This window comes from Psammomys obesus, unplaced genomic scaffold (assembly GCF_907164565.1).
Source record: "Psammomys obesus unplaced genomic scaffold, mPsaObe1.curated_primary_1811, whole genome shotgun sequence".
In the NCBI taxonomy this organism is placed as follows: domain Eukaryota; kingdom Metazoa; phylum Chordata; class Mammalia; order Rodentia; family Muridae; genus Psammomys; species Psammomys obesus.
In genome coordinates, this window is record NW_026596064.1 from 22,329,144 (window position 1) to 22,346,696 (window position 17,553).

The 17,553-nt window shown below is 39.3% G+C and overlaps 1 protein-coding gene across 6 annotated transcripts in view; it reads right to left on the reverse strand.

Moving 5' to 3' along the window:
* Positions 1-736: 736 nt before the first annotated feature.
* Positions 737-17,553, reverse strand: part of Atp6v1a (ATPase H+ transporting V1 subunit A) — a 55,410-nt gene continuing 38,593 nt past the window's right edge. For all 6 annotated transcript variants that reach the window (XM_055624901.1, XM_055624898.1, XM_055624896.1 and 3 more), the window contains 7 exons: positions 16,855-16,977; positions 16,657-16,771; positions 15,195-15,258; positions 13,448-13,651; positions 6,064-6,158; positions 4,401-4,572; positions 737-2,988 (listed from right to left, as the gene is read on the reverse strand). In XM_055624901.1, the coding sequence (XP_055480876.1) occupies positions 2,896-2,988; positions 4,401-4,572; positions 6,064-6,158; positions 13,448-13,651; positions 15,195-15,258; positions 16,657-16,771; positions 16,855-16,977 (866 nt within the window). In that variant the 3' untranslated portion in view covers positions 737-2,895. The remainder of the gene's footprint in view (positions 2,989-4,400; positions 4,573-6,063; positions 6,159-13,447; positions 13,652-15,194; positions 15,259-16,656; positions 16,772-16,854; positions 16,978-17,553) is intronic.

A 17,553-nucleotide genomic window follows, 5' to 3' on the forward strand; every position in this document is an offset into this window, starting at 1 on the left:
GTCTGCTCCTGTCGCCATCACTCATAGATGACAGCTGCGGCAGCCTTTCCACAAGAATGCTTGAGGTTCCATCAGCCCCTCTTTTTTCTTTTAAAGATTTATTTATTTACTTATTTATTATGTGTACAATGTTCTACCTGCATGTGTCTACATGCCAGAAGAGGGCACCAGATATCATTACAGATGGTCATGAGCCACCATATGGTTGCTGGGAATTGAACTCAGGACCTTTGGAAGAGCAGCCAGTGCTCTTAACCTCTGAGCATGTAGATTGCCACTGTTGGGCTATGCATATCTAACCATGGAAGCCAATCTAAGGACTCCCAAATATATATTTATCTGAACTAAGTCTTGCAATTGACAAAAATTGAAATGAGCAGCAAAAATCACCTCTAATTTTGAAAAAACACTCACTCACAATGGGGTAAGATCATGCACAGTGTGGTTCTACCCAGTGTGCGCTGTGACACCGGGCTAAGAGTCTGCTGGAAGACCCTGCTATTTAATGTCACAGTCTACCATTTCAGAAAGGGAGAGTCAGAAAACGCTGCACTCTACTCCCCAACCACTGTGTGCTGCTGGGCGGACTTCTAAATGACACATTCCAACTTCACGATGCAAGTAGTCTATAAAGTAAAACATTTCAAAAGGACATACTGTAACATTAAGTCAAAATACAAGGTGAAATGTTTTCTAAGAAATTTTGCCCCTCCTTCCCACAAAAAAGAAAGAAAAGTTAATTTAAATCCACTTTTTATTTTTCATAGATTTTAATAATTATACATTACTCTTAACATAGATAGTGAAATCTTAAGGATAAAGAGGCAATTTATATGAACTCTTCTATTCATTGTTCAGGATGGAAGTTTCCAAAGGGTACAGGTGTGAGATTTAACACTGGAAAAATACATACGAAACTTGTTTAACTGGCTGCACTCAGGACCAGGCACAGCACAATAAATAGAGAACTGCATAATCTTTTAAAAAGACTGCTGTATTTTAACACATTCTTACTAAAGAAACACTATGAGTGAACAATTTGAAACTTTACAATGTGGGTTAGGGAAGGTTACAGTGAAAATCTGAGCATCATTTCTCTAGCTTCTTCACACTCATACATCAACATTCTTAAAAGCAGGAAGAACGCACATCTCAACTCCAGGACAACAAAAAACAAACTTGGTCAAGTAGTTTCTTTGGATCATTCATTCTGATCACAAGCCTAGTTTGCTGGTAGGTATAAGTAGAAGGTTTTCGAAATCTTTTTCATTTCCACTAGTCATGGCCTCTGGATACGAAGCCACATTGGAAGCAAACTGATTAAGCAGCACCATTAATCCACATCTCAGTAAGTCATTGCATACTCCAGATCTGCCAATATTGTTTAATAGTTTTTAAAATGTTACATGGAAGAATATCCTTCCTGAAGAGCAGTCCACTGTGTAAAGACATGCACTAGCAAGGATTTACACGTCACGTCTGAACTGTATCTGACTATGTCTACCCAAAAGACCAAAAGAAATGTGCCACCTAATAATTTAAATAACATACCGAGGCTTAAAATAAATACTTCACGTTATTACACTTGTGTACTTGAGTGTGTTAGGCATGTTCCAATACCCTTTTCCCCTCTTGAAGAGGAAGCATGGTGCCAGCACTATCAGCCAGAGAGCGAATAGGGAGCTCGCTCTCCAAACTCGCAGAAATGTGCCTTATTATGCAAACATGGAAATTATTATTTAAACATACTGAAACGGTGAGACAAAATTGCTCTTTTCTTCTATGACCCAGTTTTGTTAGCAAGAATAATGTTCATCTCTATCAACAGAATGGAAATGGTCATGCTGCTATGACCAGATACTTTAAGAAGCTCTCTGAGTCAGTGAACAAGAAAACACATAAAACTAATATTTTCTGTAATTGGTAAACTTGTTGCTCTCAGAATTTCAACAAGCAAACAAACATATGACACATGTACCTGTGAAAACAATGCCGCTCTGGCCCCAAAATCTACAGCAGCTGGTTCTCACAGGGGCAACCTGCCCATAAGCACTACTGTGTTTCTCTGTGGCATTCTAATTCCCACTCCACTGCCACTCTGAGAAGCTCTTCTGCCTGAGTTCAAGGAAAAGAATAGCTATGATGTGGATCACATATTCAATGATTTTTAAAATTGTACTTAAAAAATTCCTAGTAATTGAGTACACAAAACTCCTTGATATTGAATTTCTCTTAGTGGAATACAATATGCTTTAGCAAGATGATGTTAATTTAAGTTTGACCACCTGGCTCTTTTTTCTTTCTTTCATATTTTCAGAGGAAACTGGTTTATCCATATGCTCAGCCTTGCAAATTCCTGTTATAAAAAACAAAATAGTTCCCAAGTGCCCCATAAATGGTCCTGATTGATACTGGGGAAGCTACAAATAATTGGAACATTAATCTTATGTTTTTAAGTGGAAATATTTCCTGCAAAAACGGTCACTCAACAAAACGCTAGTGGTCTGACTACAAATGCAGAGTCATTTCCTAAGTACCTACCACTGGTACAGAGATCTGGCCTTCCATTCCCAACAGAGTCCGTGTAGTAGTCCTGGTTACAGTTTAATGGAGATGAGGGGACGGAGAGCCACTTTACATACAAGTTTACAGTAGCGTAGCCTGTGTATCATATGCACGACATTCACCACTTCAGCTGAAGGCCAGGGAGCCCCTGCGAACACTGGAACAAGGGAATGTTTGTTTTGTAAGACCTACCAAAGAAACAGCAAAACAAATAACACACAGGGGCACTAGTCACAAAGCTGCACAATATGGAAGCAAAGGGTGTGAGATGAGAAATTCAGGAAAATATACACATATGAGCTTGCTGAGGAAGAGGGAAGAAATCACAGTCTAATCTTCAAGGCTACGGAATGCATTCTGCATATCTTCAAGAAGCTGTGCATAGTCGGCCTTAATCTTTGCCTCACCATCTTTCACTGGATCCTGAAAAAGAAAATAATATGATTTTATTCTATGGAAAATAATTTTTAAGGTGTGTGATAAGTGACTTATTAATATGCTGTACCAGGTTAAGTTGAGCTATGCTAGTAAATCACAGGCAAAAGTCAAGACTATCTTCTTTTCTTTTATAGTGGAAATGTACAAATAGACTAAAACAAATCAAAATCAAAACTTCATTTCTGAATTTTGCCTGCAGAAATGAGGAAACCTCAGCAATGTGTAGAGACTAGTGGGACTCTTGTAGTATCACACATCAGATGCATGTGTCTATACAGCAACTGAAAGTTCAAATTCTGTGAATTTCCTGTTCAAGGCCTGGTAGCATCACATTCAGGTGAAAAAGTGCAACATGACAATAACCTAATACAGCTCATCTAACTGGATCCAGGTCATCAGGGTTAGCAGCAAGCACCATTACCCACTAAGCTACCTGTGGCCTCCAGGCTTGTACCTGTATTTCTGTAGTATAAATATACTCAGAGTATCATTTTTAATGGGTTATTTACATATGCCTGTACATCATGACCTAGAAATAATGAAATACAATCCAATTTATTAAATATTTTAAGAACACTCATATTTGCGTTCCTACTGGTAAGTTCACTTAACTGGTTAAACTCTGTAAGAATGTGGAAGCTAAATGAGATAATAGGCACTTTAATAAAACAACTTATGTCCAGCCAGGAATTCACTCTGTACTGATTAGTAGCTAAGACAGAGAAAAACACTTACAAATGATTTTAGATATGATACACTATGAACTTTTATTTAAGAATGCACGTGTGTGAGCCCGAGTGTTTATCTGCACATCACTTGTGTATAAGAGCCCTTGGGGGTCAGAAAAGGTGCCAGATCATTGGAATTTCAGTTGTAATCTACCATGTGAATGCTGGGAATTGAACCTAGGCCCTTTCCAAGAGCAGTAAGTACTCTTAACTGTTGAGCCATCTCAGCCCCACAGACGTGACATATCACAATCTTCACCACTGGAATTCCTGAGTGGACATAACTTGGAAGACTATTTTGGTTTTATACAATATAAGCATTGTAAAATGAAAATAACAGATTTCATGGTCTTATGGCTCAGCAGTTAAAGAGTTTGATGCTTTTCCAGAGGACCCAAGCTTAGTTTTCAGCACCCAGACTGTATGCATACACCAGCTCCAACACATACTTCTGGTCCTGGCAGGTATCCACACACACGCGGCACATACGTGTACAACAAATGCACATACACATATAAACAAAATAAAAATAAATTTTAAACAGAAAAGAAAAAAGGAAATTTCAAACCCCAGGTTTGGAACTCAAATAGGAGAGGAAGGAAGGAAAAGTGCAGAGAGAAAAAAAGTTGGTTTCTCACTAACGAAAGCTAGAATAGAAAGAAAACATACCTTAAATTTCATGGAGGAAAGTTTATAGAGAATTTCCCCCATGTGCTCACGGATAATCGACCATGTGATTTTATTGTCACTCTGGGCAGTAGTTTCAACAGCTCTACGGGCCATATCATAAAATGAAATCATGTTGGACAGCATCCCCACTGTCTTATAGAATGGACAGAACCTAGGAAGAATGAACAACGGGGAAATTAGCAAAAACAACCTCCAAAGCAAAGTCTTACTTTCACTACATGAAACTTTAGTTACGAATTACTAGCCATTAGTTCTTTAAATAAACATTCTTTGTCTATTTACTGGATGGCACATAAGATTGAAATAGTAGTGGGAAAAAGACACTTCATTGTGGATGGTATAAATGGATAGGAACATGCATGTTGTTGAAAGGAAAATCTTTAAATTGTTAAACAGAAAACAATGAGACAGAACTGCCAAGCTCTAATGACTTGCCAGCAGTCTGTTTTGGTACAAGTAATTAAATATATAACTCAAGTGGTAAAACAACTGATTTGTAAAGACTCCCTTGTAATCAGAGATAAGTTTTAATGTATAATAGGAAAGCAGAGAACCGCAAAGCTGCTAAAGATACCCCATTTTCCTCCTGCATCTTTTCTCATTGTGATGAACCCAGGGTCTTGGGTATGCCAGGTAAACTGTCCCCTTTTCCATTCCCTTCAGTATATTATTTATTTTTATCTACCCATACCTTTTAAAAGCACACACACACACACGCAAACACTTAATTCCACATATCTATCACAGTCTTTCTAGAGAACTCTGCCTCTGTTTTCTTTATGTAGTAGTTCCTTCAGGACAGAACAGACTTCTGAGGATGACACATTGGCCTATTTTCTACTTGCCCTACATTCTAAGCAATGCTTCTGTTTGCTCAGTTTTCGTCTTGGGTGGCAGTGCTTGCCTCCCACCTTCTCTGAGACAGTCTGCTGTCCACTGCTATATGTACCACATGACCTCCTTGCTGGCCCATGAGCTTCCTGGAATTCTGTCTCCAGCATCCACCTTAGCATACATAGGGAAGTAGGGACACAGATCTGTGTGACTGTTGTGTGGATATTGGGGGCTTAACATAAGGTACATGAGCCATTTCCCTAGCTCTTTTTTAAATGGAGTAAAATATGATCACATAGAAAGAAGGCTAGCTTAAGACAAAAGGCTCAAATCCTCAAGGTTTAAAAGAAAAGGGTTCTCTAAAAATGCCACAGAACAAGTAGAGAAAATGAAAACAGGTAAGCAACTGGGGAAGGGGTGGAAAAAGGTAGGAGTGGCACTCAGCAAGGTCTTTTCTAGCAAGAAATTTGGGACTCTGAAATGAGGCAGGAAAGCACAAAATAAATACTTAGGCAAGGAAGGCAAAAAGGAGCAGGGAAGAAAGACGAGGCAGGTGATACTCCCCCAGGTCTGCACGCAAAGCCACAATTCATTATAATTATAGACGTCTGTGAGTGAAAATACTGTCAGACCTTGACTAACAAGCAAACTGACACAAAGGGGCATATTAGATGTCTGTTATGAACATAGAAAATAAGCAATATACTGAGTCAGAATATTGTAGGAGAAAGTTTTCAATATGCAGGCAGCTCTTTGCCAAAACTCAACAGAAAATCCTCAAATAAAGAAAGAAATCAACATAGCATACCTGTCATAAGGAGTGTACCCATTCTGTTGTAGGAAGTCATCCTTGATGAGTTTTGCTACCTCCAGAGTAATTTTATCTGTCTCTGCTAAAGATGCCTACGAAAGGAACGGACAAAGACATTTTATCCTGTTGCATGGGAGCAACAGTAACAATCAACTAGCAAGCAGATATCAGCATACAACCACTATCACTAATAAATGAACTTTACAGATGCCTTTTGACTGTTTTTAATGATGGTAAAACAGTACATAATATAAAATCTAGCCTCTAGAAGTTAGGCATAGTGGCTCATGGCTACGATCTCAGTACTTGGCCAGCCGAAGCAGAAAGATTGCCGTGAGTTCCGGGGAGAGTTTCAGGCAGGTCTTAACCGTTCTTCTCACAGTTCAGCACTACAAAGCACAATCACAATGCTGTTAAACATTTTCAAACTTTCCCTTCTTGCACACCTGAAACTCTAAGCCCACAAACTGCATTGTTCTTCTCCCTATTTTAGATAGCTGATAAGTAAAATCACATACTATTTGCTTTGTGACTAGTTTATTCATTTAAAATATCCTGAATGTTTATCTGCGTGGTAGCGTGTGACAATACTGTATTGTGTTAAAGTACTGTCTGCTCATTCACTAATAGGTGGACATTTGAGTCATTTTCACCCTTGGCTATTGTAGAAAACACTGCTATAAACATGAGTATGCAAGCTGATTTGTTTGTTTGTTTGTTTTTTTGAGATGGGGTTTCTCTGTGTAGACTTGGCTATCCTGGAACTCACTCTGCAGACCAGGCTGGCCTTGAACTCACAGAGATCCGCTTGCCTCTGCCTCCCTGACGACTTAATTTCTTAAAAAAATTATTACTTTATGTGTATCTGAACTACATGTGGGCCTGATTCCCAGAGGTCAGAAGAAAGCACTGGGTGCCTCGGAATGGGGGTTGGAGAGGACTGTGAACCACCATGTGAGCACTGGGAACTGAACCCTGCAAGAGAGTTCTTAATCACCGAGCCATCTCACTAGCCTGATTACTTTTTAAAAGCACCTGTGTGTCCGTGTACACCTACATGTGCTCATGTGCACCATGTGCACACAGGTGATCCCCAAAGCAGACGAGGGTATCAGATGCCCTGGAACTGGAATTACACAACTGTGAGCTTCTGATGTGGGTGCGGAGACAGAACCTGGGTCCTGTGCAAGAGCCATAAGTACTCAACTGCTGAGCTCCCTCTCCAACACCATCTTTAGATTTATTTTGATTGTGTGCCTTCCACCCGCATGTATGTCTGTGTACCATGTGTGTGCATTACTTGCAGAAGCCAGAAAAGGGCACCAGATCTTCTGAAACAGGAGTTAAGCGCAGCTGTGAGACGTCATGTGGGTGCTGGGAATTGAACCCAGGCCCTCTGGAAGAGCAGCCAGTACTCTTAACTGCTCAGTCAACTTTCCAGTCCCCAAGCCCCACTTTCTTTTAAACATTTTCTTAGAATTACATACAATATATTTCGATCTACTCTTGCCCCTTCCTTAACGCCTCTTTGATCCTCCCCCACCACTGTACCCATTTTTTTTAAAGTACTTTTTTATATCCTACCTTGTCTCTATTACTTGAATTCAGCCTTACGTTTGTTTGACGGAAATCTACATGCTCCATAAAGTTATTCTGTTTTTTTTTTTTTATTAAGATTTATTTATTATGTATACAGTATTCTGCCTGAATGTATGCGTGAAAGCCAGAAGAGGCTACCAAATTTCATTGTAGATGGTTGTGAGCCATCATGTGGTTCCCGGGAATTGAACTCAGGACCTCTGGAAGAGCAACCAGTGCTCTTGACCTCTGAGCCATCTCTCCAGCCCCCAAGTTACTCTGTTTTTAACATTACAGGATGTTTAGACTATGGTGGATAGGAAGTATTTACTTACATGAGTGCTGTTTTGTTGGTAAGCTATGTTATGGAGCCTCAATCTATAAGTATCAGTGTTTCAAATGCTCTTTGTTGGCAACCACTGGCCAGCCATGAGAAAATACCATTGTTGGGATTGCCAACAAGAGAAAGGGACAAATCCAGCAAGTTCGAGGCAGTCTGAGATGACAAGTGTATATTAGTACCTTAGGCAAGGATCAAGTCTTTCATAGCTTTCTTGGCAGAAAATTCCTTTCACCTCTATTTCTTTCTTCAACCATTTTTACATATTAAGCATACCTCATGTTTTTGTTTTAAATTATAGAAAGATATATATTTTACTTGTGCAAACATTTTTCATTATATAAAGCATTCTCTAGTGGTTTTGACATGTTGATTTTTAAGATCCACCATGTTGTTCTGTGCTACATAATTCAATCTTGGCAATTTCATTCTTTATGTCCATCCTCCATTTTATTTTTTATATTTATTTGTTTATTTATTTATTTATTCAAGATAGTTTCTCTATGTAACCCTGGGTGTCCGGGAACTCATTCTGTGGACCATTGAATTCACAAAGATTCACCTGCCTCTGCCTCCTAGTGCTCAGATTAAAGGCATATACCACCACTGCCTGGCTGCATGCTCCATTCTTTTCCTTCTATCTTTGCCCTTGGTAAAGGGCACTCAAATTTCATCTCATTTTCTACAACCATATATGCTGAGGACTTAAGGTACCCAGCACATTTACAGTGCCCACTCCAGATGATATACCCAATAGTATACCTGTACCAGATCGCACAGTACTCAGCAACACCCTGCTGTACAATTCTTGCCATTCAAACTAATGTAGAATGTTGTGTCATTGCTGGTTGAAGGATTATCCACACATCCTTAGTAATATTTTTAGTTTCCTTTTCTAACCTGTCTGCTCTGCCCTTTGGTTACATTTCAGACAGTAGATCATCACTTTTTTGTTTTTTAACTGAAAACTTCCTTTAAACATTTATTACATTTTATTTCTTGTGTAGGAGTGCATATATGTCTATTATATGCATATATGTCTATTATATCCATGTGCACCCAGGGCCCACAGAGGCCAGAAAAGGGCATTTGATCCCCTGGAACTGGAGTTACAGACAGTAATGAGCTGTCATGTGAGTCCTGAGAACCAAACATGGGTCCTCTGAAAGTGCAGCAGGCACTCTTAAGCACTGAGACATTTTTCCAGCTCCATTGTTACTTTCCCTTGTTATGCTTAAGGAAAATTTAAGAAGTACTTTCCTAATCTTAGATAACAAAAGTAGTCATTTAATATTTATCTTCTTTAAATTTTATTTATTTATATATATATATATACAATTTTGGGGGCGGGGGGTAGGGAAGAAGGGCTGTGTGCCATAACACATGTGGAAGTTAGGACAACTTTCAGGAGTTTCTCTTTTTCTACCATGTAGGTTCCAGGAATTGAACTCAGGTTACTGGGTTTGACAGCAAGTGTCTTTACCATAGACATGTGTTTTTTGTTTGTTTTTTTTCCCTAGGTCTGGAGAGATGGCTCAGAAGTTAAGAACACACATTGCTATTTCAGAAGCCCCTGACTTGATTCCCATACCACCATTGGGTGCCTCATAACTGCCTGCAACTCCAACTCCAGAGGACCTGACACCTCTGGCTTCTAACAGCACGTGCACTCCCGTGCACATATCCACACAGTCAGAGAGACACACACATATTTCTACTTACTGAAACGTGTTTCCTTTTACACCTAAATTTTTAATCTATTTGTAATTTACTTTTGTGTGTGGAGCTGGGAAGCAACCCAATTTCATTTGCTTCAAACACTTTATAGTTTTCCACTGCTCCCCAAAACAATCCATAATTCCCTCACTTGATCTGTGGAACACTATGCAGTATCAATGACCCATATATGTATAAGTCTACCACTGCTCTGTCTACTGGTGTGTTTGTCTGTTATCTCACCAATACCAGTTTTTATTACATTCTTCCTTATTTACTGTTCTGTTTTCCTAAGAGTGAACAAGAATGTCTAAGACAGCAAATGAACTTTAGAATGATTACTGATTTACTCAGATGAGTCAGCTACATTCAGGCTAAGATGTAGCTCAGTAGTAGAGCCTTTGTTTTTTTTTTTTTGCATGGGGTACAATCCCTAGCACTGAATATGAAATCAGCTAGAAATGTGCTTGGTAATACAGTGACTTTGTAGTTAAAACAGAAGTGGCATTGTCAAAAATTTAGTATGTACATGTGTCTGTATGTAGGCCAGAGAATAACTTTGGAGTTTGTTTTCTCCTTCCACCTCTATGTAGATTCTGAGGACCTACATATCAAGCTTATTTGGCAAGCAGCTTTACCCACTGGGCATCTTTCTGACCTGAGAAATGATACATTTTAATCTACTCTGAAGTGTGGACTGTTTTGAGATAATCTTCTCAGATAACATATTAGTTTTAAAATGATTTTAATAGAAAACAATATGTACTTTTACTTAGTTCATATACTCTTTTTTTTTTTTTTTTTTTTTTGGGGGGGGGGGACCTGAATTTAAAAACATATACACATACAAAACCAGTTTCACTATGTAGCCTCTGGCTGGTCTGGAGCTATGAAGACTAAGCTGGCCTCCATCTTATGGATCCTTCAGTCTCTGTCTCCCAAATGCTGGGATTAATAGCATCCCGAGCTATGGCCTCTAATTTTTATTGCTATTGTGAACACTGTATGCTCTGCTAGTATACAGAAATTTCTTTTCATTCTGTTATCTTGAATCACCTAACACTTATTAATTCTGTTTCTCTGTTATTTTTCTAGTTAGGTGAGCACATTATTTACAAATAATGGCTACTAGTTTGTAATGTAAACTTTAGAGTCATGTGGGAAGAGGAAATCTCAACTGAAAAAAAAAATGTGCCTACCAACAATTTGGTCTATGGGCATTTTGTTGAAAAATGATCGGTGTGGGTGGGCCCATCGCACATGGGTGGTGTCATTCCTGGATGGATGGTTCTGGATGATAAGAATGCAGGCTGAACAAGACAATAAGGAGCACCCTTCTGTAGCTTCTGCTTCAGTTCCTGCTTCTAAGTTCCTGACCTCATTGAGTTCCTGCCCTGACTTCTCTCAGTGATAGACTGTTACCTGAAGCAGAAGGTGAAATGAACCATTTCCTCTCCAAGTTGCTTTTGCTCATGGGTTTTATCACAGCAACAGAAACTCTACAACAACAATTTTCTTATTCAAGACTTCCATATTCGACTGAACACAGTGATAGCAAGCATTCTAGTTTTAATCTTCATTTTGGAAAGAAATGCTTTTGAAATTTCTCTACTCTATTAAGTAAAAGCTTCCTGTTTTAGGATATTAATTTGTACTTTCATTTATTTGAGTGTAGCATGAATGTGACTGTGTACATGCCAATGTGGAAGCCAGAGGAGGACCCTTCATCCCTTGAGACAGGGTCTCTCATCGAGCTAGAAGGCTGCCATTTTGGCTAGGTTAGCTAGCTGGTGAACTTCCAGAATCTGTGTCTCTGTCCCTCAATATCAGGGTTAGAGGTGCGTGTAATCATACTTGGCTTTTTGCATAGGTGCTGGAAGTTGAATTTAAGTACTTATGGCTGCCTAGGCAAGTTGTTTTATCCACTGAGCTATCACCCCCAGCTATTCTTTTTTCAAGATTTATTTTAACTTTTATTCATGTGTATGTGTGTTTTTCTGTGTCTGCTGTGTGTATGTGGGGACATGCAGAGGACAGAAGATGGCATCAGATTTGGAACTGGACTTACAGGAGGTTGTGAGCGGCCCAACATGTGTGCTGGGACCTCTACCCAAGTCTTCCGTGACAGCAATGAGTGCTCTTAACCATCTGTCCAGCCTTCCTGCCCCCATTGCCTGGGGAATCAAACTCATGGGCTCAAGTACCTTTCCCTTCCGTGTCTCCAGCAGCAGTACCATAAAGACACACACAAGCATGAGGAGCTAGGCATGTCACTTTTCACAGTTACAAAATTCTACTACTTGTTTTATAAGAGACTTCTAAAATTCTAACAGTAAAGTTCAAATATTTTGGGGCTGAGATAACGTTGTCCCAATGCAGTTATTATAACACGAGTAAGTTATGATGCATTATGTTTTGCATATGGATGTGTACATGTTCATATGTGTGTACAACTCTGCATGTGTGCATGTGGAAGCCAGAGACTGATGCTGGGTGTCTCCACCTTAAATTTTTTTCTCACTGAACTTGGGACTTCAGTAGAATGGTGGCACAAGCAGCCGCAGGGATCCTCCTGTGTCTGCCTCCACAGTGCTGGCTTTCTACATGGGTGTTGGCAATCTGAACTCAGGTGCTTGTGACTATGCAGAAAGTACTTTATTGACTGAGTTATCCCGCCTGTTCCTAAAGATGCATCTTTTGTGTCACATTTGCTAAACTTTGCTTGTTCACAACAGATTATATTTGTAATGCCCCAGTAGGGCTAACAAGTGAGTATTTAATATTTTAATCTATATTCATAACAAAATGTTTTTCTCAAATTGTCATTATCCAGTGTTGCAGGTCTATTTCTTGCTCCTTTGAGAGGATACAATACTCTGTAAATACTAAATATGTAACACTTGCTACAGGTGTTAGCTACCTAACACTATATCACAAGTACTAAATGTGTACTATCTGCTGTAGATGTTAGCTATCTAACAATATATCACAAGTACCAAATGTGTACTATCTGCTGTAGATGTTAGCTTTCTAATAATATCATCCTTTGTTGAGAAGAAATAGGAGGTTGTTTTATCATATATAATAAAAGTAACAGGCCCTGGCAGGGTGGGACACATATAATCTCAGCACTTGAGAGGTAGGGACAGGAGGACTGTGAGTGTGAAGCCTGAACTACATATTGATACTCTATCTCAAAAGCAGGAGGGGGTTGGGAAGAAATCTTAGTCCTGTGATCTGAGAAACTATTCAATTGCAAGATTTAACTTGTCTAAATTTGTTTTCACCATCTTCTTTGGAATATCTAGACATAAGCAACAGAATGTCAGATACATATATCATTAATGGAATTAGAATCTGAGCGTTTGAGTCCCAGCTCTAGTGCTCCTACAAAAATTACATTACCTGGCCCTAATTTTATATATAATTTGACTAGCGGTGGGTGTCTTACCTGTCATGAACCCAGGACCAGGCTATGGAATTTTAAAGTTTCAGTTAGTTAAAAAAAAAAAAAAAAAAAAAAAGTACTACCTGAGGTTTTTGTTTGTTTTGAGACATGATCTCATACTCAGAGCCCACACATACTATTCTGGAACTTACTATGTAGTGCACACAGACTCAGAATTGTGGTACTGTCCCTGATTTAGGCTCCTAAGTGCTGGGATTAGTCACAAGCCAGGCAAGCATCTGAATACCTAATTCCAGCAACTCACACAGTACCCGAGTGCAGCGCCCACTCTAACTCACCTTTCCCACAAGCTGCACAATTTCTGCCAGATCCTCTTCTTCCTGCAGAATCTCCTTAGCTTTGGTCCTCAGAGGAACGAACTCTGTGAAGTGTTTGTCATAGTACTCATCCAAAGCACGCATGTACTTGCTGTAGCTGATGAGCCAGTTGACAGACGGGAAGTGCTTGCGCTGAGCTAGCTTCTTATCCAAGCCCCAGAACACCTGATTTAACAAAAGAAATGTTAGACTTTTCCAAAGTAGTGCAGTGTATCTGTTTGTCCCCAATAAGCACCTTTGTAACTTCTCGAGTCAATTAAGTAGCATATTAGCATATATAAACATAACTGCAATAGAATAAAATGTGCAAAACCCAATCTTAACTAAAAACCACATTTCTCCATTTTCAGAGTGAGTAATACCTACATATCAAACTTTTATTTCAACTTCCTTAAAACTACATCAAATATGATAGTAAAAAGAAAATAGGTGCAATTGGAGCTTATTATGCTATAATAAGAACAGAAGAACCATAAGGGCTTACTGAGATGGAACAGACATTGATTAAAACCTTTAAAATGTTCAGATGAGCAGCTGGAGAGATGGCTCTGTGGTTAAGAGCGCTGGTTGCTCTTCCGGAGGTCCTGAGTTCAATTCCCAGCAACCACAAGGTGGCTCACAACCATCTATAGTGAGATCTGGTGCCCTCTTCTGGCCTGCAGGTATACATGCAGGCAGAAAACTGAATAAATAGTAAATAAAATGTTCAGATGAATTCAAGTTCCTACCATTATCAGTCAATTAAATAATATCTGACATTCATTTTCTAAGGCCAAACACTCAAGATATTTTTTGTATTTATTACTTTGTTTCACCTCCCCCATACAACTTAAAATTCAAAATTTAGCAAGTATTAAATACTTTGAGAACTATGAATTTAGCCTTTGCCATTTCATCTGATACAGTTGGAAACCAAGAAAGATTTTTCCTACATACAAAGTTTTGAATATATTAACATTATTTTAAACTATAGCTCTGTCTGATTCACGCACTTTTTTTTTTTTTTTTTTTTTAATTTAGGCTTCTTTAATTATTACCTATCCACTAAGTTTATGCTTTGACTCAGGTAAATAGCTATGTAGGCAGAAACCACATCTTCCAATCTTGCTCTCACCTGGTATAGTTAATAGAGTTTCACTTTGGAGCCCACAGTTCAAAATGTGGGCTCAAAATGCCACGGTGTTCCCTTGTGGCAGATGGGTGCCCCAGTCATGATTGAAGAGACCCAATTTCTGATGGGGCCATCTGCCTTGGATTACACTGTAATTTTTTGGCATTAAGTAGTTTGGGGCCTATTTAGTTCTACAGTTAGAGTTAGTTTAATGAATAGACTAACTCTAACATAAAGAAAACTTCAGTACCTGGATGTATTTACAGGCTTGCTATATTTAGTATAAACTGTTAAGAACTAAGAAAAAGGAGGGCATGGTGGTGCACATGTTTAATCCCAGTCAGAGGCAGGCAGATGGCTGTAAGCTGGAGGCCAGCTTGGTCTACAAAGTGAGTCAAGGACAGCCAACAAGACACAGAGAAACCTTGTCTCAAAAACAAAACAAAAAGAACTAAGAAAAAAAAACAGAATGTGTTAAACTCTCACAATGTTAAGGTTGCTAAAACATTTTTTTTTCTGCCAATTCTTTAGTGAGTAAATAAAATGGTGGTTACTCAGTTAAACTACAGCTGGGGTGTGGCAGAGGGGAAGTCATACCTGAACAATACCCAAAGTAGCAGATGTGACTGGATCAGAAAAGTCACCACCAGGTGGAGAAACTCTAGAGTAAAAACACAACACAATCATTAGAAATGTTCATGAAAAATAATCACATATATCGAGTATTTGAAAGTTACAAATATGAAGACACCAAAACACTTATAAATAAAAGTAATATATGAACATCAACATTATAAAAAAGGCTAATAGTGTTTGTCTTTGTAGTTAGAAATGAAATTCAAAGCTTCATGCCTGCTAATAAGCACATGAGCTAGCAGCACACAATTCGCCAACCTTATTAAAAACAAGCCAACAAAACCTGTCTGTGTGTGTGCACATCTGCAGAGGAGATGCATGTGTACCCTGGAGCATAGATGGAGGTCAGAAGACAACCTCCACAGTCTGCTTCGTTTGAGAACGTTTCCTGTTTGTCGTTGCGTATGCTGTGTCTTGGGAGTTTCTGGGGATTCTCCAGTCTCCACCTCCCATACTGCTGTAGGGTGCTGCGATTTAAAAAGTATCCCATAACATTCTGTTTTAAGTGGGCTCTGGGAATGCAACGTGAACTTGGTGAGCCACTCCCCTACCTCCTAGCTTCAGTGTTTGCTTATATATAAATTTAAAAGTAAATGACTCTTGGAAAGAAAAATCTTGTTGAAAATAAGAATGACAATTATTATTGAATGTCATCTAGTATGAGAAATGAATCAGTCATTTATTCTAATTCGTTTAGTATTCTAATGGAAAAGATGAAACACAAATGTTCTAAGAGTAAAGTGTGGCTTTATGTAGTAATCATACATCTATACTTTGTCTTTAGCAAGAGATAGTTAGTCCTACGATACAGTGACTTGAATCGACTAAATCAGGGAAGACACACCAGTGAGACCCAAAGATACAGAGGAAGCCTGAATTGCCTCACAAAGTGCCTTTGAAGCTCTACTTAAGAACTGACACTCCCAGAGGAAGCCAAATACATCCACCCACCCTCCTCCTGTGGATGACTTCAGCCATTGTTCCTCAGGAGCATCCACCTTGATTTTTGAGACAGTCTCTCACTTGGCCTGGTGATGCTTACCAAGTAGGCTGTGCTGGCCAGCCAAAAAAACCCCAGGGATCCACCTGCTTCTACTCCCTATCCCAGGCTCTAGGATTAGAGGCATGCATCAACACCCATAGCTTTTTTTTTTTTAATGTAGGTTCTGGAACTCAGTCTCAGATCCCCAGGCTTCTGCGGTGAACACTTCACTCACTAAGCCATCTTCCCAGTCCTCTCTTCAAAATAAATAACTTTTCCTTATTTTCAAATAAGCTGGGCATGGTGGTACATGTCTGTATCGCAGCACTTAGTTGGCAAATGCGAAATACTAGACCCAGGCCAGCCTGTGCTACACAGCAAGCCCAGGTCTCCACTGAATAAACAAATAAATAAAGGAAAGCAAACAGCTTGGCTGCTTACGCTCCTACAATGCTGACACTTCCTTCTCTTTCAGGGTTTCCAAGACATTTCACTCTGCCTGCTCGTTCATAGAAAGAGGCCAGCCGGGCACCAAGATATGCAGGATATCCACTATCTGAAAGACAAAAAGAAAAGTTTAAAAGGGAGTTCTAAGGCAGCCCCTAAAATTCTATTAGTGACAACCAACATGAGACTTACCTGCAGGCATTTCTGCTAAGCGACCAGAAATTTCTCTGAGGGCCTCAGCCCATCTAGAGGTAGAGTCAGCCATCATACTGACATGGTAGCCCATGTCACGAAAATATTCTGATAGTGTAATTCCTAAACAGAAAAGAGCACTGTTAGGTTACACTGCTAGAATACAAATTACTGGCTGTTTTGTCTCTAAGAAATTTTAAAACAATGGGCACATTAAGTATGTCATTAATCATTTTCCCAAGTTTGTTCTTCTACGCACAGAGCTGAGCCATATTTCCTAACCTTAATACAGCAGAATGTGATTAAAATGATGTTCCATGGCCAGGCAAATCATACAGTTTTCTAGACTTCCCAAAGCCCTTGAAACACGTTTTGAAGACTGAAGAGCCACTTTTGGCTTCTGCACAGAATGAAAAGGAGTACCCCAGCCACTGCTATGGCGATCAACTGCAATTTGGAGACTGTTTTGTTTTTGTTTTTTTATTTTTCAAGACAAGGTTTCTCTGGCTGCCCTGGAACTCATTCTGTAGACCAGGCTAGCCTTGAACTCAGAGATGCACCTGTCCTTGACTCCCTAAATTCTGGGACTATTAAGGTGTATGCCACTACTAAGACTTTCTGATGCCATAGCCAATGCTATTCCATACGTTCTAAAAATCAGGGAAGGGTTTTATGCCCTGTTCTCTGTTTCTATAATTT